Genomic DNA, 22,313 nt, shown 5'->3' with positions numbered 1-22,313 from the left:
TCTCTCTTCCTGGGTCACCAAAGCCTAGTGACTGGACAAAAGTGAAGATGAACAGCAATGGCTCAGGCTGCAGTGGAGGACCTGGGCATCTTTGATGCTCTGACCAAGCTTTAAGCACTCCAGAACACCTGCTTCAGCTGCATTCATGGTCACTGGAACAAATTATTTTCATCTACCTATTTTGCCAGAGGATGTCATTACATGCTTGGGATAGACATCCCACTAACTCATCAACAGGTTTGAGGCTTGTAGGTTACACTCATACCTCTAAAGTAACCTTAGAGGGAAAGGCACTTGGAGCTGGAGGTAAAGGTGGGAAGCATGAAACACCTCCTGGAGGAGGCACAATTCTGAGGGAACCCTGGGAGTACAGCACAAAATCTCACATGGCCTACCAACCTGAAAAGGCTTCAAGGCTAAGCCTGATAATGAAACATTCACTTGTGGTCCAAGAACATGGCATATGGGGAACATTGGACAAATGTTGACTGATTAATTGATTGACCAGCCTACCTGTTCTCAGAGCAGTTCATTATCGGTTTGAACACAAGATAATGCAGTTGTTTGTGAACTTCATAGAGTATGTCTCTTTCCTTCCCACTCACCCCGCCCACTACCTTTTCCCCCTATCTCTCACCATCAGCAGACAATTGAACCCCTATCCTATCCTGAATCAAAGTGCCACAATTGGCATGAGAACTTGAGTCATCTGGGTCTTGAATCCTCCCCAACTCAATGTGATGGTGGCAACCAAAAGATGCAGGTTTGACCTTATTTGACTTTGCTTTCCTATGGCGTATTAAATAATGACTGGACTGTACTCAGTGTCAGTTGAGCTGAATTTGCAATGTCAGGCTCATTTTTGTTGACTTTGATTTGAACTTTGTTTTTGTTGAGAAAAAGTGAATTCATTTAAGCTGGAGAAGTCCTTGAAAATATCCAGCAATTTTGGCCATCACTTCATTGCCTTTGGGGACAGGGAGCACTATCATTTGGAAAACTCCAGGGTAATGAATTTTTTTTAGAAGCCACCCACAGAGCCCATCTACAAAGGTACAGAGAGGTTGCATTTGGCAGAAGGGAAGAATCACACCTTTAAAATCAGAGAGCCTTGCAATGTTGGAGACAGAATAGGATTCGCAACTCATTAGACAGGTCTCAAAATAATTCTAAGCTCCTAGTGTCATATGCTTGATTTGGATTCAGAGGATATGGGTTTGAATCTTAGCTATGCTTCTCACTGGTTGTCTAGCCAAGGGTACACTTGCTTCCACTTTTTATGCCTCAGTTTCTTCAGCTGAAAAATGAAGGAGTTTGTTGGGCTAGATGATCTCTAAGTTCACTCTTAGCTCTAGTTCTTATGATACTTTCACCTAACTGTCTTAATTGACCCTCTCCAGGTCTAAGGCAGGGCACTTCATGATTAAGTCCCCCCCTTCTTATATCCATAGTATTATTTCCTAGTCTCTTTTGTCCTCAGTCTCTCCATTTATATGATGAGCAGCCTGGGCCAGATGTCTTTTAAACTTCCTTCCAGTGATGATGTAGCAAGAAGCTAGAACATCCTTTCGGATCACAAGTTCACCTCCATGTTACCTATTTGATCTTGGGCCACTCACTTTCCACTTCTGGGACTCAGTTTTCTCATTTATCTGATGATGAGGGATTGATCTACCTGATCACTAAGGTCTCTCCCATAGCTCTAATACTATGATCAACCAATCAATTAGCAAGCATTTATTAAGCAACTCCTAAATGTTATGCATTAGGGCAGCTAGATGATGCAGTGGAAAGAGTGCCAGACCTGGAGTCAGGAAAACTCATCTTCCTGAGTCCAAATCTGGCCTCAGACACTTACTAACTGTGTGACCCTGAGCAAGTCACTTAACCTTGTTTGCTTCAGTTTCCTCATCTGTGAAATGAGCTGCAGAAGGAAATGGCAAAACAGTCCAGTGTCTTCGCCAAGAAAACCCCAAGTGGGATCATGAAGAGTTGGACATGAGTGAAATAACTGAAGAACAACAAATGTCATGCATTGTGCTAAGGGTTTAAGATGGAAATGTACTCCATCTCCTGACTAGACATTTTCTCTGGCTCTCCCTCATGCCTGGAACACTTCCCTCCACATCTCTGCTTCCTGGTTCTCCCAGCTTCCTTCTAGTCTCAGTTAAAGGCCCACCTTCTGGAAGAATATTTTCCCAGTGCTCCTTAATCTTAGTGCCTTCCCTCCATGACTATACCCAACACACACACACACACACACACACACACACACACACACACACATACATACATATAGATATACACACATATATCTACACATACATACATATGTATATACATACATATATATATATATATATATATACATATATATACATATATTTGCATGTTCCATTGCACTATGAGCTACTAGAGAGAAGGGGCTATTTTTTGCCTTTCTTTGTATCTCTAACACTTAGTACATCCTCTGGCATACAGTTAGCACTAAATAAATGCTAGTTGACTCACTATTTCCACTGCCTGACATCCATTTTAAATTTTCCATGAGTTCATCCTCTATGGAGCTTGGTATAGGTATCTGCTAAGGATATAAAAATGTGCAGAAATATTTAAGACATCCTTAGAGGTGGCTTTCATTTGTATGTTTGCTTTTTTTTAAGAAATAGGAAAAATTTCCTCAAGCATCCTCAAAACCAAAGGAAGAGTGAGATTAGGATTCAAAAGTGGAAGGCAAGGAGAGTGAGGCCTCCCAAACCAAGTACAACCCAGGAAGTTAAAAAAAAGTATCAGCCATCACCCCCGCCCCTTTCCTGCCTCTAAGTTAGAATGCAAGGAGAGAGCTCTCTGCCATGTCTCTCTCTGGATCAAACTGAAGCATCATCTTGCAAGAGCATTAATAGGAAGTCATTGTGAGGGTAATGAGTGAGAGGAATAACACTGAGTGAGTCCTTCTCCCCTACTCGATCAAAGATTTCTCTTCTGGAAAATAAAGGAGTTGACTAAGAAATGAGCTGTAAAGTCCTTTCTACCTCCCACGTTCTATTATTCCATGTTTTAAAGTTTCCCCCAGCTCTGAGATTCGCTTTTCTAAGGGCCCTCCCAGCCTTGGCATTTCCTGTTCTAAGGCCTGTCTCACCTCTGAGAGTCCTAAGTTCTGATGACCTCTTTCTAGCTCAGACATTTGATGCTCTGAGGCCCTCTCCAACTGTAATACTACTTATTATATATCCTGAATAGTCTATGGTCTAAGGTGATTTCTAGTTCTATCATCTTTATGTTAGTAGTTGCTTCTAAAATGCTCTATATGCACACCTTGGTGCAGTGTGCTTGGAAACCCTTTGGAATCTGTGTTGCAGATCTTTCATATTCCTCTGGGTGATGGAATATGGTAGACAGAGACCATAATCACGGTAAGCATAAATAATCCTGGCAAAAATGACCATGACTTCAGCCAGCTTTCATTGCCTCTCTCCCGTTTTCAGGCCTACTGAGTGCAGAGCCCCCTGTGCCTAAAGAACAATAACATATTTCTCCTTTTATCATTTACACCCATTATTTTGTTCCTCGGACTCTGGCCAAACACAATTTTCTCTATATTCTTGGCCACCAGATGGAGGGGAGTAACCAATAACATCTGGGCTGTTGCTTGTTCATGGGTCTCTAAATTTGTTTGTTGTGTTTTATTGTTGTTCTCTAATTAGAAGCCTCGGAAAAAGCTATCAGTTCCCTTTCTTGAATATTGAACGTTGGATAATTAATTAATATCGTGCTATTTGTAGCCAGGGAAACATTTGAGAGCTTTGATTTGTTGGGGGGAAAATGAGTAAGAATTGTAGAAATAGCTAGACATGGTGGCACACATTGGAAATACCTGCATTGAGGGAAGGTTAAGACAGGTGAATCACTTGAGGGCAAAAGTTCTGAGCTGCAATAGGCTAAGTGGGTGTCCACACTAAGCTAATACAATGAGCTTTCAGAGATTAAGGGATTGCCAGTATAGTTTTGGAGGACTAAACTGGCCTAGGTTAGTAAATAAAACAATGGAGCGAGTCAGAGTTCCTATGATGATCAAAGTGAGACCAGGTGATGAGTAGTCGATGCACTTTTAGTCTGGGCAGGATAGGAAGACCCAATCTCAAAAAATAAAAAGGTATTCCACGGCATGGCCACTACTCATGGGTGTTCCCCAAGATTCCGTCCTCGGCTTCTTCCTTCTCTCTAGACTCTCCATTTAGTAGTCTCATCAGCTCACATTGTTTTATTAATTGTCTTTAAGGAGATGACTTTGAGATCTGTTTATCCAGCCTCAGTCTCCCTCCTGAGCTCCAGTCCCATATCACTCAATACATATGAACATTTCTAAGATATTACTTAACTATTGGTAACTCAAACTTAACATATCCAAAAAAGAGCTTATTCTCTTTCCTCCAAATTTAGCCCCTTTTTAATTTTCCTATTATTGTTGAAGGTACCACCCTCCTTCAAGTATAAGACAATTTTGACAGGTTTGAAACCTGAGCTGAATCTAATAGAGTGAGATTCAATAGTGATGAATGAAAAATACACACACACACACACACACACACACACACACACACACACACACATAGTCTTGCAGGTATAAAATGGAGGACGGATGGATAGAAGGCCACTGTTCTGAAAATGATCTGAGAGTTTTTGTGAAATCCAAACTCCATCTGAGCTAGCAGTATGATATGGCAGAGTAAAAAGTAAATGTGCCCTTAGCCTGCATTAAAGCATTAAATGAGGAATAGCTCCTAGGAACAGGGAAGTGAGAGTCCCATTTTACTCAGCCCTCATCAGATGCCATCTGGAACATTGTGTTCAGTAATGGACACCATGTTTTATGAAAGATATTGATAAACTGGAGAAAAAATGTCTTCACATATTTGAATACTTGTCGTGTGAAAAAGAGATTAAAGTTTTTCTGCTTGTCCCCAGAGATCAGAATCAGGAGCAATGGGAAGAAGTTGTCAAAGATGCAAATTTCTGTTTGAAGTCAGCAAAAACTTCCTAATAATGAAAGCTCTCCCACCTTGGGATTGACTGCCTCAAGAGGTGAGGAGCTCTCTGCTATCAGAGAGACCTTCCAGTAGGAACTGGATGGTCACTTGTCAGGTATGTTATAGTGGGATTTTTTTGTGTGTGTGTATGGGCTAGATTCAATGGCCACTGAGATTCCTCCCAACTCTCAAATTCTGTGAGTCTGTGAATACTTCCAGTGATGAGAAACATTTGCTCGTGAGAAAGGTCCCATTCCATAATACATATCTCTGACTCATAAATGGGTTCTCTTTATTTTAAGCCAAAATATGTATTTCCATAACACCTACCAATTAAGATTAGTTTAGCCTTCCAGAACACTAGGGAATTTAGAAAAAAAAACTCTCAAATTTGTTCATTCAAAATTACTCAATAACAAAGTATTGTAACAAGTCTTGGGTGCAGAGGGGGAAAAATGAAAGAAATTTCTTTTGAAATGAGAAACTTCAGATATCTGAAGTCTCTTAACATAGCCCCAACAGATTTTCCTGTCCCAGCTTCTTCAGGCTTCCTTTTATAACATGTTACAAAAAGACAAAAATTCAAAGAAGTTAACTCCAAGGACCCTCTCCAATGTATTGCTGCCATCTAGTGACCACCCCTTCCTGAGTCAAGCCAAATATACCTTAAAAGGCTCCCAATATTCCTTGGTGAACTTCACAGAAACTGTAGCTGGAGGAACTTTTAAGCTCACCAATGTATATTCCATCAGAGAGATAAGGAAATCGAGGCGTTCGAAGGTTAATGGACTTGTTCAAGGTCACATGGCCAGTTTGTGTCAGAAAAGGAATAACAGCAGCGATGATGATGATAACGATAATGATGATACAATAACACATTTCTATAGTGCATTTGAGGAATTTATTAATTGCCCACTATTTGTCAGGCTCTGTGATAATATCTGGAAAGTTTAACATACCCCTTATTCCCAACAAACACACATCCTGAGATGATTGTCCTGAGTCACAAAACTAGGGACCAGTTCTCCTTCTGATCTTATTTTCAATGAGGCCAAATTTCCAAATTTTGGCAGAAAGAATGCTTAAGTGGGGCATCAGCAAACATGGCTTCTAATCCCCTCTCTGACCCTAAAGCCAAGTCTCTGTTTCCTCCTCATCAAAATGAGGAGTTTACACAAAGTGGCCAAGCAAGGTGTCCTTGAGACTCTTTTGTTGCAAGTTAAACTCAGGCTAAATTTCAGGAGCAGTTGAACACAATAAGTCTTCTTCAGTGACCACGGACAAGTTACTTCCTAGGTTTGGGAGTTCAGATCATCCCGTAAAATCATGATGTTGGACAAGTCTGTCTTTACAATTCTAACCCAGCTGTGGTTGCCCTCAAGCCCTCTTTTTGTCTCCTCACACAAACACCTGTCGATTTGGTCTAAATCACTTCTTAACCCAGCATCCATTAACTTAAGCTTCTGAATATGTTGATGCTTGCCTTCCAGTATAATTGTTTTTCTTTGTGATCCTATATATTCTATTTTTTGCTTTTAACAACATTATTCTAAAAGAGTTCAAAGGCTTCACCACATAGCCAATGGGCCAATGCAGGACAAAAAATTCTGAACTTTTTTAAGGGTGATTATCCTACATCGCCCCTGCACCTCCCCGCAGATTTCACTGATATGGAGAACTCTCAGGTGGGAACATTCTCTCTACTTATGCAGTTCAGCACCTTCTATGCAAGTTGTAGGCTTAAAGAGTTTTTACCAGTGTCATGCCAGGAAACGGAATTGCTTCCATTTGAATTGTCTTAGGAAGACTCTGAAGATCACCTGGAAGGATAAGATAGCAGACACTGAGGTCCTTTCTCAAGCTGAATGCCAAGCATTCAAACCCTACTGCAGAAAGCACAACTCCAATGGGCTGGCCACACCGTGCATTTGCCTAAAAGACTATCTTATGGAGCACTCACAAAGAAGGCACTATGCTCTGAGCAAAGCAGAATTGCAGTAGCTTAAAAGAAACATGAGCTGCCCAAATTTAGAGACATCTCTAAATGTTCATGTGGACTATTTGTGCCTGACCTCCAGTAGAGCATTCTGAGCTTGTATTGGTCTGATCAGTCACAAGCAGACATACTGTACCTTGACTCCAACATAGAGATATCATTTTGGTCCTCTTTGAGAATAAAGGTCAACAATCAAGTGGCTTGCCCACAGTCTCACAATATGTGACAGAGACAGAATCTAAACACGGGTCTTCCTAGTTTCAAGTTTGGCTATCCACTGCCCTACATTTCCTCTAATTGAAAATAATGATATGACATGTACAAACTGAACACTGGGAAATTGTAATGATTAGATTTGACCCCAAAGAAGAGGCATGAGAAGGTATCCATCACCACCTCCACCCCCACATTCTCCCTGTTTACAGAAGCAGGCATCTAGGAATATGGAATGCTTCATATAATGTTGGAGTTTTGGGTACTTTTGTTCATTTTATTTAACTATCCTTTCCCTTTTTTAGATAGAATGGTTCTCCCTGAGGAATAGATAGGACACACTAGAAAATACAGGTGATATAAAAACATATACACATATACACACATGCACACTTGTATATAGCACTACATATAATATATGTGTTCATATATGCATACATAGCCCTGACATGGCAGTTGGGGACAGGAGTCCTAGCAGTGATCTTGGATATAGTTTACTGTTCTTCCTTCTGGTATAAATATTCCTACTTGGAATTAAGGTTTAACCCTCCTGGGCCTTAATTTCCCCACCTGTCAAATTGGAGGGGAATAGACTAATTAATCTTTAATATCCCTTCCAGCTTGAAATTTCGTTCCTCTTTAGTATCATAGTAACTCCTATCCATGATTTGCTCACATCTAAGCCAACATGTTAGAGGCAAAACAATATGACCTTAGGGAATCTCCCTTGCTTTCCACTACAACATCATTTCAGCCTTTACCATCACAATGTCACCCAGAGACCTCTCAGCTGTCATAATAAGAATTCTACTTCTCCAGTTCACATAAAGACAGACTTTATTGATGTGTTAATTATTTTTACTGTACTTCTTTTATTTTTACATTTCTTATAAAAAATCATTCAATGGGTAGGGAAAGAGGGAGGGACATATTTGAAAAGAAAGATAAGGGTTGCTTTGGTTTTGGTTTTGTTTGTTTTTTTAAGATAGCAATAAGACATTTTAAATAGCAGCAACATTTGACACATGCATGGTGGTAATACTGCCCTCTTCAGCAAAGTTTTTGTTTGAATGTTCACTGGAACCTAGAGATAACTTCTTTTGCTCCAAGGACAGTTAGCACAGCTGATGTCCTGAATGATCCTAACATGCCAGTAAATATTCAAGTCTAGGGCCAAAGAGACTGAGGGTCTTCCCTCTCCAAACCAGCCTAGTCATGGTCAGAGAAGTTGATCCCCACAGTGGCCACAGCATGGTGGGTTAGCTGGACACAGAAACTTTTTTTTTTCTGGTAGATTTTTTTTCTATTTTAAACTTAAATACAAATGAGAAAAGAAAAAAAATTGTCACATACACAGCAAACTATAACATAGAATTCAATATAAAACAACAAATTTCCATTTCAAGAAAACCTATATAATAAATATTACACATTGTTTTCAAAGCTGCCCAGCTTTTCTTTACTTCTTTGTAGATTTTCTTTTATTCTCTACGATGCACTTTTTGCTTTATTTCCCCCTCCCACCCCCCCTAAAGAAGGCTACAATTAAGCATGGATAGATATACATACATGTGTGTGTACATATATACACATGTATGTGTATACACATATGTGTGTTTGTATGTATATGAATATATGTACATATCTATCAACATACACATATATACTCATACACATGTATGTAAGACCGTACTATGCTTATGTCCATTTGTTATCTGTTTTTCTGAAAGTAGATAGCATCTTCCTTCATAGGTCCACATCTTTCCATGTTTTTCTAAATCAACCAGGTCATCATTTCCTACACTACAGAAACATTCTGACCCAATCACATCTTATCTGAGAGATTGTCTATGAAAGTTTTTTTTTCTTCAGTTTTCTGCATTCCTTCTATTCTTGGCTACATAGGTTTTATTTATACAAGAAAATTTTAATTTAAAATAATTGAAATTATCCTTTTTACACTTTACCAATGTTCTCCCTTATAATATAGCTTAAAGTCTGATACTGTTGAATCTACTTCCTTTACATCTTTTTTCCCTGGTTTCCTGACCTTTGGCTCTTCCAAATGGACTTTGTCTTTATTTTTTTCTAACTCGGTAAAATAATTTTAGTAATTTAATTAGGATGACATTTAATAAATAGATTAGTTAGGTAAAATTATCATTCTAAAAATTATATTGACTTTACCTACCCTGGACATAGAAACTTGCAAAGACTGCCATAGGGGCTCAGAATCCATACTGGTGAAGGCCTTACCTAAACCTACTTCAGAGATCCCTGAATTACTGAAATATTTATATTTACAAGGTAGTGTTGGAGACATTGTATAAGCAGAAAAAAAGAGATGGTTTGGTCATGGAGACAACCAATGGCCATAACCTACCAGTTTTCACATAATATTAATTGTACTGGTAGTAATCAGAGGAATTCTCACCCATTTTGGTTCTGGCTAGCAAATTTGTTGTAAGGAACAGCTAGGTGGTACAGTGTCTAAACACTGGGCTTGGAATCAGGAAGATTCATGAATTCAAATATGGCCTCAGAGACTTACTAGCTGTGTGACCCTAGGCAAGTCACTTCACCCTGTTTGCCTCAGTTTCCTCATCTTTAAAATGATCTAGAGAAAGAAATGGCAAACATGCCAGTATCTTTGCCAAGAAAACCCAAAAGATGGGGTCCCAGAGAGTTGGACATGATTGCAACAATTGAACAATACCAACGAAGTACAAATCATGGAATGTGTCTAGAGATTGTGGCTCTTTCTAACGTGCGGCACATATATGTATATTCTGCACATTCTCATACCAACAAAAAAGTGGTTTAATTCTATACAGCTTTTCATAAAAGAAAAGGACCATGTTTTTAATAATAAACATATTACAGATGTTGTTCAATGCCAATACAACAGGAACACCATATCCTATGAAACACTAAAGAAGAATATCACATGAAGGACAATGGTGAAATGAGAGGTAGATATGAGGAGCTGTAAAATAGAACCAACAAGGCTCTCTGAAGAAGAATGAGAGCTGAGCCTATCATCATGGCCAGCCAAAAGGTGGCAGGGTCATGTGTTTAAATCAAGAGATGCCAAAGATGGGAAGAATGGTTCACTGGTACCTTGAGATGTTGGGAAAAATCAAAAATGGTCCCCAGTGTTAGATGAACTCCTTGGGGTGAATTTTTGGGAGGCCATGAACAAGAATAGCATCAAACAGGCAGGTATGGATGGGTCACAATCTGTCTTACTTCAGATCATTGGAGGGAACTCCCAAACTCATGAGATCACATACCCACTAGAGTAATGCAGTTGATCAACACAAGATACAAGATCAAGAGATGCCTGAATCACAGAAAGCTCAGCTACATCTATAGGAGTTGTCCTGAAGGAGCCAGTTGGTTGCACACTCTCAGGCAGGGACCCTGGATTTTCCTTGCCAGTTTCAACCCCATAGCTTAGCACAGGTATAAGAGTACTTCCAGTATAAGTACAAAAAGGGTTACACATCCACAGTCCTTTCTTGTTCAGTGATATTGGCAGAAACTTTGCTTGAGAACCAACCACAGCAGACCTTTGGAGTCAACCAAGTGATGACCTGTTAGGAGAAGACATTGGTGAATTTTCTAAGCATTTTCTGTTTGTTGTTTTTTTTTTTGTTTGTTTTGTTTTGTTTTTACCAAAATTCATGAAAATGAATTTAATTCTATAAATAAGTCGCTCTAGCTCTCATAGGCTCAGAATAGCAATGAATTCATTTGGAGTTGGCACAGTGGACAGATAGGAAAGCAAAGCTTTTCCCTCATGGTGCTAGCAGAAAGGCACCAGAGCTGAGCTATGCCATCCATAGAGGACTGTTCCATGAAAGACCCTGAACAAGTCATTGGATTTCCTTTTTGTAAAATGAGAGAGTTGGAAATCATCTCTAAGCATAACCCTGTACTCCCCACCCCCGCCAATACTAGATTCAAATCTTATTATCAGGGAATATGGGAAAAAATTTGAAATCAGAAGATATGGGTTCAAATATCAGCTCTACTGTGTCCTCTCTCTGTGACTTAGGCAATCACTTCATATCTCTTGACTTCCTAGAATCTTTCTATAGTAAATTAATAGATATAATAATGTATTATATATGATATGATATGACATAACATAACTTAATATAGTATAGTATAACATGTCAAAGATACAATAAACTCATGGACGTAGAGTTGGAAGGGAGTTCAGAGGTCATCTGGTACAACCTCATCATTTCACAGGTGTGGAAACAAAGGCCTGGAAAAGAGAACTGATCTGCCCAAAATCACATAAGTAGTAAGCATCAGAGGTGGAAGGCTGGCCAGGTCCTCTGATTCCAAACAGAGATGCTTTTTCTACTGTACCACATCACCTCTCCCAGATGTGACTTTTCTAATCTGGAGGTCTCAGGATTATGTCTACAGCTGAAAATGACATTTGAGGTAGACTAAGGAACCAGCAATGAGTAACGGATAGATAGAATACTAGAACTGAAATTTAAAAATCCTCGGGTCAAGTTCTGTCTCACACATTTACAAGCTATCAACCCCGAACAAGTCACTTAAATTCTGTGTGCCTCAATTTCCAATTCTGTAAAATGAGGATAATAATAGCACCTATGTGGATCAAATGAGATAATGTATACAAAGCACTTTGTAAACTTTAAAGTGTATAAAAATGTTACTTTTATCATCATCATCATCATCAATGCCTCATTTGCAACTCTTTTAGCTGTTCCTTGTGCTTGAGTGCCAGGGACCTTAGTAAGTGAATTAGCTTTGAACTCTCTAGCGCACTTACCATGCAACAGCAGCTACATATCTGTATGGCCTTATCCCCCAGTGAGGACATGTGTCATGGCTTATCATAATACTTGAAATTTGCATCGCATGGTAACTGCACAAAGGACTTGACCTATGTCACCTCATTTTACTTAAATGATAAAAATCTGTTTATTTTGAAATATGTCTTGCTTTTTGATCAATTGCTTATATTGAAAATATGAGAAAACAAAAAGGGAAGGAATCACTATTATTATCCCCTTTTTACAGATTAGTAATTTCAGAGAGGAGGAGTAACTTGCCCCGGGTCATGTGGCTATTTGATGTCTGAGGCAGGATCAGAATCCAAGTTTTCCCAACTCCAAAGATAGAGAAGTTTCACTCCCTGAAGCTTCTAGCCCCTCCCATGGTATTTTACATTATCTCCCTCCCCAAACAGACATACTGGCTACCATGTGCACAAAGCAGTCCATTGGGTGAGGAATTTTCATATTTACCAAGATCAGAGCTTCGCCTACTTGGCAGGTACCCATTTTTTGTTTCCTTAAACAGCAACAATAAAGACCCAGGAAAGAGGCAGTGATGCTCGCAGAAGAGAAGCAGATGAAGAGGATCTTATGATCATCTGGAAGATGAAATCATCAGGAAGTGAGGCTACATGAGTTAGGGCACTTTGCATAGTGTCTGACACGTAATGGGAGCTTAATAATGTTTACTGAACGACTGGCTACATGGCACAGGATCATAAAAAGAAATGTTACCTCTAGAGACATGGACCCAGAGCACAAAGGGACCTAAGAGACCACTTAGTCTGACCCCCTTATTTTATAGGTGAGGAAACTGAGGCCAGAGAGAGATATGGGATCAAAAATCATGTAGTCTAATCTCTTTATTTACAGATGAGTAACCTGTGCTCAGGCAGATGGATAGGATCATGGATCTAGATCTGTAAGGGACCACACATCTAGCCATCTAGTCTAGCCTCCTTATTTAACAGATGGGTAAACTGAGGCCCAAAGAGTTGCTAAGTGTCTTGTCCAAGGCCACACAGGTAGCAAGTTGTAGAGGTGAGATTTGAATTCAGGTGCTCCAAGCCCAAATTCATTAAACGTTCCACTGCCCTACAATGTAGGAGTCAGACTCTACTTGGTGCCTATATAATTAATAGAAATATTTAAAATATTTAATATAGTTAATATAAAAGGAGAGGGAAGATTATAGGACCAAAAGCTAGAAAAGATCAACTAGTCCCACTGTCTTGCCCCCTCCCCTCAAATCTCCAATAGAAACTGGAACCCAGAGAGGAAAAGCAGCCTTACTCAGTCACAGAGTTAGTAAGCAGTGAAGTCATATCTGACTTCCAGTCCAGGCCTTTTGCATTTCCCTAGACTGTGTGTTATGGCTTTTGTGAGAAAAGAGTTAAGAGGCAATGGTGTGGTGTGAAATGAAGGGAAAAGACCTGGCATTTTAATCCCAGCTCTGTCTCTCACTACCTGTGTAAATCTGAGCAAGTCATAACTTCCCTGGACCTCAATTAGAATGATAGGGTTGGACCAGATGACTTCTGAGGTACCTTTCAGCTCTGGATCTATGATCCTATGTACTTTCCTGAGCCTCAGTTTCCCCACCTGCAAAATTAGGAAGTTGGACTCAATGACCTCTGAAGTCTCTTCTAACTCTCAGTGCTCTACCCACTGTGTACCCTTGTACACTCATGTATGCTTCACCTCTCTGAGACTCAGTTTCCTCATCCACTATGTCACCTTGTATACTCATGTATGCTTCACCTCTCTGAGACTGTTTCCCTATCTACTATGTAGCCTATTGTACTCACATATACTGCACCTCTCTGAGACTCAGTTTCCTCATCCACTATGTCACCTTGTGTATTCATGTGGGCTTTACCTCTCTGAGACTCAGTTTCCTTAACTGTAAAATGGTGACAATGATTCCTACCTAGATGACTTCAGAGGATTACGATGAGAGAACCCTCTGCCTATTACTGCCTTATAAAATGGAAGGAGACAGTAGAGGATAAAACTGGTTTAAAGAAAATTTGCTGAGGGATGCTACTTCAGTTCTCTTTCAATAAAATCATGTTGTCTTTCTGTTGGTAAGCAGGGCCTGGGAGAGTCCTGTAGCCATCATGGGGTTAAAAAAAAAACTAAGTCAAATGAGGTGTTTGTTTCAGATCATTATGAAACTAGAACAAGAAGAGTTAGGTGTGGTTGGATAAAGAGAAGTCATGACATGTGGTAGGGTTGGAATGGAGGCTAACTGGAAGGTCAGAAAAGCACAAAATTTCAGAGCTGGAAGGGATCCACTGAGTTACTGTGGTCTAAACCATCCCAAAGAAAAAAACAAAATCCTTCTCCAAGTCCCGTACTCTTGGTAATCCAGCATTTGCCATGAAGACGTTGATGCAATGTCTCGGTATAGTCCATTCCAGTCCTGGTGTAGCTCTAATTGTTGGATTTTACACTTCCCATCAAGCATTCATTTCTCTTTTCTATCCATTATCCCTGGCTTCTCTGGGACTAGGCAAAACACCATCTAATCTTCCTTCCCTTTGCCTGAGAGCTCTTGAAGAATTTGAATAAAGGTATCATGCTCTCCTCTCCCACTGCCCCCCACCATTCCTCTAGTTTTCTGTTCTTCAGGTTAAACATCCTCCATTCCCTCCCAAAATCCTCATAAAGCATGGACCCCAGACCTAAGAGAGTGAGTGTGGAATGGTAGAAAGATCCAAAGGCTCTTCCTTTTTCATTTACTACATGTGTAGCCATGGATAAGTTGCCTCAGCTCCCAGAACCTCAGTTTCCTCATCAGTAAAATTAGGGGGTTGGAATATTTCCACTTATCAATGCCCTTCATAAACTTGGCCCCCAGAAGTGACCAGTCATAGTGCTTTTGATGTGGTCTAACCAGATCAGAGTGCTGTGGGACTATCACTGCACCACCATCCCCATCCTTAGCCATGGAAGTCTCCATTCCTTTAATGCAAGCCAAGAACATGTTAGTTTTGGATGGGGTGCCTAGGGTTGGCACCAACTTACACTGTTGTCTCCCACTGAGCTTGCTGTCCATTAAATCCCCAGGTCAAACCAATAGAACACAAAACCTTGTGTTCAAAGAGTGAAGCAGAAAGAGGCTTTCAATACAGATTAGGCTAGAGAAGGGCTCTTAGTAGGAGATGCCTAGTACTAATAGGGCATATTTAGTGGAAATAGAGATAATAAATTATTACTGGTTTTCAAATGGTTTTCTTCACATGGACATATTTACTCTTTGAAAGTAGAGATTGATTCATTTGAATCAAGGTATCCCCAGTGCCTAGCATGGTGACTGATGCACAGTAGATTGTTAATGCTTTTTCCTGTGATAAAACATAAGCTCTTGGAAGGCAAGGAATGATTTTACTTTTGTCATTGCCTTCCCAGCACCTACCTTAGTATCTGGGACAGGGGAGGTGTGTAATAGCTACTTGTTGATGGTTTATGAGGATCGGTGCATGGTCTGGGATGGCAACATAATGTGATGAAAAGATACATTCACTGAGCATGGTATCCAAAACTTGGGTTCAAATCCTGACACAGTTATTTGCTACCTGTATGCCCTTGACCAAGTCCTTTTTTGTTTTGTTTTTCCTTCAGTTACCTCATCTCTAAAATGAGGGTGTTAGAATAGTTAATTTCTGATATTCCTTCTAACTCAAAATCTATTTTTATTTCCTATATGACATAATCTCTCCCTTTGCCTCCTCCTCCACTGGAGGTATTTCCATGTCCTCCTCCCCTCCACCAAGTGCCCCCACCTACCAGTAGGTTCATGGAATGGATACTTCAGTTCAATCTCTGTGTTGAGGACTGGGTGCTGAATCATACATATTATTGGCCATTCCTGGGGGAACTGGGCAGGAATATAGGTGAAGTTGCTGATGACAGTCACAGTCTTGTTAGGGTACCAAACATATGAGAGCTGTGGTGTCACCACCAAGCCATCTGGCAGGTCCCAGGTGATCTTGGGGGCTGGTTTTCCTGTCACCCGGCAGCTCAGGGCCAGTACTTCCCCCTCTTCCTTGGTCAGGAGCTGGGCATCCACCTCAGGTTTTGATATGGCTGTTGGCACAACAGGAGAGCCCCTGGTTAAAAGTCCTGAAAAGCCAAGGTGAGGGGACCAAAGTCTCAGCCTCAGCCTCAGTCTCACCCTACCCCAGCCCAAACCACTCTACCAGCACTGTGACTCAACCACAGAAGTGAAACCTTGAATTTATGCCAAGTAAGAATCAGCTAAAGAAAGCAGAATTTTCCACCTAGAGAAAAGACTTAGAGTAGGAGGCGACATAAGAGTCATGCTCCAATATTTAAAAGGCAGTCATGCGTAAGAATTAGACTTTTTCTGTTTGGCCCCAGAATTACAGAATCAGGGACAATGGATGGGTGGGGGAAGGGAGATTAGTTGTGAAAGGGCAAATCTGGGCTTGAAATCAGAAAACAAAACAAAGACAGAAAACTCTCCAGTAATTAGAGATGTCCAAAAATAGGAGGGGCTTCCTTGGGAGGTGGGCAGTTCTCCCTTATTGGAGGTCTCTGAGTAAAGACTGGATGACCACTTGTTGGCTTTGGTCCTTGGGATTTTAGTTCAGATGCAAATTAGAATAGATGCCTCTGTGTAGCATCCTACTGCCCTCTCTCCTCAGCACCTTCTATCATACATGCCCAGAAGCAAGCACGGGCCAAGCTTCCGTGGGCTTTCTGGCAATATCAACTGGGCATGCCCCAAGGGAAAGGGAGGGGGCACTGAATCTGAAATTCTGCCCTTCTATGGCTAGAAAAGAGAAGATTTTTATCTATCAGTAAAAAATGGAGAACTCCATTCCCCTAACATGGCCACACAGACTTTTGGTGTTTCCTTAAAATTACGACAAATTTGCCAAATGTGGCTAAAGTTGAAGTCAGGAAGATCTCGATTTGTGTGCTCCTCCTTACACTTACTAGCTATGGGACCATGGGAAATCTTCACCACCTAAGCCCTTATCTGTCAAATGGGGGAGTAGGGGTTCAGAACATGGCCTCTTTCTTCTTTAGTCTTCTTACATTTTCCTCCCCTTCCCACTCTCAGCCACTCAGTAATCCAGTAACCCTGACCTTCTCGCAGTTCCATAGACCCAACAAGTCATCTACCACCTCTGGGCCTTTGCTCTGGCAGTTCTCTATGTCTGGAAAGCTTTCTCTCCTCATCACTTCTCTTAGCTTCCCTGACTTCCTTCAACATTCAGGAAACCTTTCCTTGTCCTGCCACTGCTAGTGTTTCCCTCTCTGAAATCACCTTCTACCTACTCTGTAAACACCTTTTCTTTTTTACCTTGCTATTTCTATTTTAATTCTGCCATTAGAAAGTGAGCTCCTTGAGGGCAGAGGCCATGTTTTTGCCTTTCTTTTGTGTCTCAGCACATAGAAAACACTTAAAATGCTTGTTTACTCATTGCTTGGATGAGGAGGTCTCTGAGGTCCCTTGTGTTTTCTTGAATATCCCTTGTCTATGACACATCCTTTCTGGTGAACTCCTGGGATGCTGGCTGGCTGCCCCAGCAATAGGACACTAGTGAAAACTAGCTTGATTTTTTTTTTGTGGAGTTTTCATGTGCAAGATACTTTCTTTCTGTAACTAGACCAGTAGTTCTATGATGGCTGGGAGTGAGTACTATCCTTCCTCGCCTCTGCCTTGGAGCCAAACACAAGGCAGCTATTCTCATGGGCATTAAGTTCTCTAAGAAAAGATTGGAAGAGACTCTGTTTTAGATGGGTTATATGCCATGCCAAAGGAAAGATGGAAAGGATAACCTCCAAAGTGTTCTTCCTCTCCTAGGACATTTTGTCTTAATGACCTTTGAAGAAATTGTCTAGAACTCCTCCTCCTTTCAACAAGTTAGGAGACATTGAATCAAAGCTATCTCTTAAGCTTAGCCAGTGAAGAGGTTAAAAGGATGGTCAGGAATGAGCTATGTGTCTTCTTTGAGAATCCATTAACTTGTGTGCTAGAATACAGGATACAGGATACAGGAAGTAGCTAGCTTATATACTCATGACTTCAAAGATTATATTAATATATGACTCCTTGAAAATAGAGATTATTCAATACTTTGTATTTATTTGCATACCCAGTCTAGAACCACACCCGGTACATACTAGGTGTTCAATAAATATTGATTGATTGGCCATAGACTCCCATCTTTGGTAAGGACATTGGAGACCATTGGAACAAGAATCCTCTCTGCAACTCTGTTGGGAATACTGAGCTTGGGGGATTCAGCTACTTCCCAATGCAGCCTGCTCCACTTTGGCACTATTCTAATTGTTAGATCCTTAGTTACATCTAGACAAACCTCTCCCTTTATAACATGCACCCACTGATCCCTAGTTATGCCCTCTGGGTCCTAGCAGTTCAAGTCCCTTCTTCCAAGGACAGCCAGGCAAATACTTGAAGAAAATAATCAGGCTTGACCTCCTCAACCTCTTCAGTTTTTTTTCTCTTCCAGGATAAACATCCCCTTTGCATACAAAACACTCAACTCCTGGTACTCTCAGGAACTCCCCATATCTCCCAGATGACACTTGGCATTTCCCTCCCTGGCCCAAACCAGAAGGAATCATTGCTTACCACCTCCTACCCCCATTCACCCCTCACTTCTTTGGGAGGGAGTAAGAATCTGCTAATTATTATGGATAGGAATTGGGGAAAGAAAAAAGCAAGGGTAAAATCTTCAAATTCCCCCATCCTCTTTGACCCCACACTATGGCTGGCTGGTACAGCTCAGGCCTCACCTCATATTAATAGTAGTTAACAGTCATACCAGACTTAAAATGTACTTTCCCTCCAACAACCATTTCAGCTAAGTAATATTGGTATTATTATCCCCATTTTACAGAGAACCTTAAGGTTCAGAAAAACAATTCACCCAGTCACATAGCTATTTAAATATCTGAATTGAAATTATAACAAAAGACTCCTGACTCCAAGTGTAGCTGTATTTTACATATACTTTATGTGAGTACATGTTGTCTCTCCCAGAGAATGGGAGCTGCCTGAGGGTATCAGCACTTAGAACAGCTCCTCACATTTTATGATTTTATCCCTTTGAGTAGGGCCATAGATTGGAAGAATTGTAAGTGACCTAGAATCTCCTGTCTTGCCACTCAGACCCATCCCCTCTTCCTCTTTTGTAGAAGGCATAATGAATAGAATGCTGTAGTTGGTGTTGGAAAGACCTGAGTTCAAATCCTGTCTCAGATAATTACTAGCTGGGTGACCTAGGGCAAGTCAATAAATTTCTTCAAGCTTCATTTTCTTTATCTATAAAAAGAGGATAATAACAACAACTATCTCCCAGAGTTATGTGGAGATAATGACATAATTGTAAAGGGTTTTTCACAGTGTCTGGTATGTAGTAAATGCTATATAAAAGTTGTTGTTGTTAATTACAGAAATTAATGTTCAGAGATGTTTAGTGACCTACCTATGATCACCCAGTTAATTAATGGTATAAACAAACTAGAAAGAAGTCATTTTTCCTCTTACCCAGTGCTCTTTCTATATCATAATACCTCTCTGGTAGGGATTTCCCTTCCTAAAACCTTGACCATTGTGACCTCTACCTTCTCCCTTCCACTTCCCTTGGTCAGCATCTTTGCAGCAATTTAGTGACTTCCCAGCACAACACATACTAGGTCAGCTGTTTAAAGTGAAAACAATAATTTACTGTAATGGGTGGAGAGCTCAGGGTCCCAATTATAAACTCAAGGGAAGTGACTAGTCTAAGGTCAAGCAGCCAGTTGATGGCACCACTAGAATTGGAACCCACCTTTGCTGACTCTTAGGCCAAGTGTTTAAAAATATCTTTCTCATGTCTTCAGCTTCCTAATTGTTTCTTATCTCATGAATACATAGCCCCTTTGGCAATATATGCAGAGCTAAAGATAGTCATAGTGGCCATAGACAGATCTAGATGGGGCCCCAGAGGCCATTCGGTTCAACTCCACTCCCTTTTATATAGACAAAGAAACTAAAGCCAGAAGAGGCAAGAGGGAAGGAAAGGAAGGGAAGGGAAGGGAGAGAGATTATAATCCCCCTTCTGTACTGTATGACCCTTGAGTGCAGACATTATTTACATTTTTTTCTTATACCCCCGGGTGCCTAGCACAGTGTCTGGAACATAGTAAGTTCTTAATATGTTCTACTTGATTGATCAGATCCGGCATTCGTATAGTGATTTGAAGCTTTCATACAGATCCTCACGTGAGTCTCACAAGAACCCTGTGAGGTAGGTACTACTGGTATCATTATTCCCATTTTACAGACATGTTAACTGATGCTCAGAGAGATTAACTCACTTGTCTGGGATCACAAAGCTAGTCAATCTCAGAAGCAGTCAAGGAGCCCAGACCTTTCCATGTTGCCTTACAAAGGAAGTCTTTTTTGAAAGGTGGAGTAACTATGAGGATTTGGTAAAATGGTCCCCATATTTTTTTTGTGAATGTTCCCTTCTCATTCATGATAAATTTGTACTATTTTTAAAGTCATTTCCCCTCCTTGCCAGGAAACCATATTTCTTTGAAATCACACAATTTGAGACCCAGGAAAGACATTAGAGGCCATCTAGTTAAACTCATATATGGAACTCATAAACTCATACACTTGCTATAAACATACCCATAATGTTGTCTCTGGAATATTAGCCAATGGTAAATCTCCCCCAGGAACTTGCTTACCCTTCTGCACCTCTGCAGGGCACACACTTGAAGTTAGTTCCCTCACAAATACACTCAAAGTTCAATACCTTAGTTAAATTTCCATGAAAAGCAAACTAAAGAAAGGAAATGGAAACTCTTTGCAGTCCATCTGGACCCAAACTAATTTATTTTCAGAAGCCAAGGAAAAATCAAATAATTCTAGGAATAGACAAATATACAATAACCCTTGCCCTCAAGGAGTCTGCATTCTTCAAAGGTGTATAATGTGAATGCAGATCTGGGGAAAAGTAGGGGGAGGCCTTAAACCTCAAAAAGTAGAAGGAATATGGCACAGTGGGAAGAAATCTTAACCTATAGCCTGAGAAGTTGAGCTCAGATTGGGGATCTGTCACGTTTTACCTTTATGAACTTGAACAACTTCACAAAAGGTTCTCAAGACTTTATTTGGTCCTCAGTTTCCTCATCTGTAAAATGAGGGGTTGGATTATATGGCTTCTCAGCCCCCTTTCAGCTTTAGAGTTATGAGCCTGACATCCTAGGGCTAGATGACCTCTTCAGCATCTTCCCATGATTAAAGTAGGTTCCTATAATTGCCACTAATTCCCTCACAAGAAGAAGTCCCAACCTGAAGAAAAATGCAGTGACCCATCACTCCCCAGGACCCTGGCACACGCTTGCTTGTTCTCTGAGATCATGAGATGTTGATCATATGGGTATGTGTGTGGTGGAAAGACCATGAATCACTCAACTATTATTGGGCAATGTGCCCGAAAACATGAGGTTAGACAATTCCAAGTAAATATTGCCAAGAGGAACAGGATCTGAACGTGACCATTGGCCATTCTCAATCTCCTCAGCTGGAGTGCCTCCTCTCACAAAATGATCTTCTCTGAATCATATATAGATATAGACAGATACATATAGAAAGATATAGGTATGAATATGTATAGAATTAGGAAATATATAAAATAAATAAAAGATAGTTTACATAGATGGATGTAGGTATGTTTGTATCTATAGATATGCACACATATGCATATATAGGTATGAATATAGGTAGATATATTTGAGTATCCTAAAAGTTTTAGTACAGTTTTAAGCTAATAAAGCTTTTAAAGCTATCAAGCTTTATTATCTATCTATCTATCTATCTATCTATCTATCTATCTATCTATCATCTATCTATCTATCTATCTATCTATCCATCTATTCATTGATTTATCCTTCTGTCTCTGCCTCCCTATTTCTCTCTACCTCTCTATCAGTCTATCCATCTGTATTTATCTAATCTATCTGTCTATCTGTCAGTCTCTATCAATTGATGAATCCATCTATATCTCTTTATCAATTTGTCTATCCATCCACATCTATCTATCTATCTATCTATCTATCTATCTATCTGTCTGTCTGTCTGTCTGTCTATTGTTTGTCTGTGTCTTCTAATAGAATGTCAACTCCTTGAGGGTAGGGACTGTTTATAGATAGATAGATAGATAGATAGATAGATAGATAGATAGATAGATAGAT

General features: G+C 40.2%; 1 protein-coding gene across 3 annotated transcripts in view; it reads right to left on the bottom strand.

Annotated features, from left to right (window-relative positions):
- Positions 1–9,876: 9,876 nt before the first annotated feature.
- Positions 9,877–22,313, bottom strand: part of LOC114026335 (OX-2 membrane glycoprotein-like) — a 27,634-nt gene continuing 15,197 nt past the window's right edge. For 2 of the 3 annotated variants that reach the window (XM_027840019.1, XM_027840017.1), the window contains exons 3-5: positions 15,855–16,154; positions 12,534–12,661; positions 9,877–10,832 (exon numbers count right to left, since the gene is read on the bottom strand). In XM_027840019.1, the coding sequence (XP_027695820.1) occupies positions 10,737–10,832; positions 12,534–12,661; positions 15,855–16,154 (524 nt within the window). In that variant the 3' untranslated portion in view covers positions 9,877–10,736. The remainder of the gene's footprint in view (positions 10,833–12,533; positions 12,662–15,854; positions 16,155–22,313) is intronic. The other variant, XM_027840020.1, reaches the window with a different exon arrangement.

Source organism: Vombatus ursinus, unplaced genomic scaffold (assembly GCF_900497805.2).
Source record: "Vombatus ursinus unplaced genomic scaffold, bare-nosed wombat genome assembly UNPS02014837.1, whole genome shotgun sequence".
Classification (NCBI taxonomy): Eukaryota; Metazoa; Chordata; class Mammalia; order Diprotodontia; family Vombatidae; genus Vombatus; species Vombatus ursinus.
Note: the sequence above shows the minus strand (reverse complement) of the source record. Positions and strands in the feature narration are given on the sequence as shown.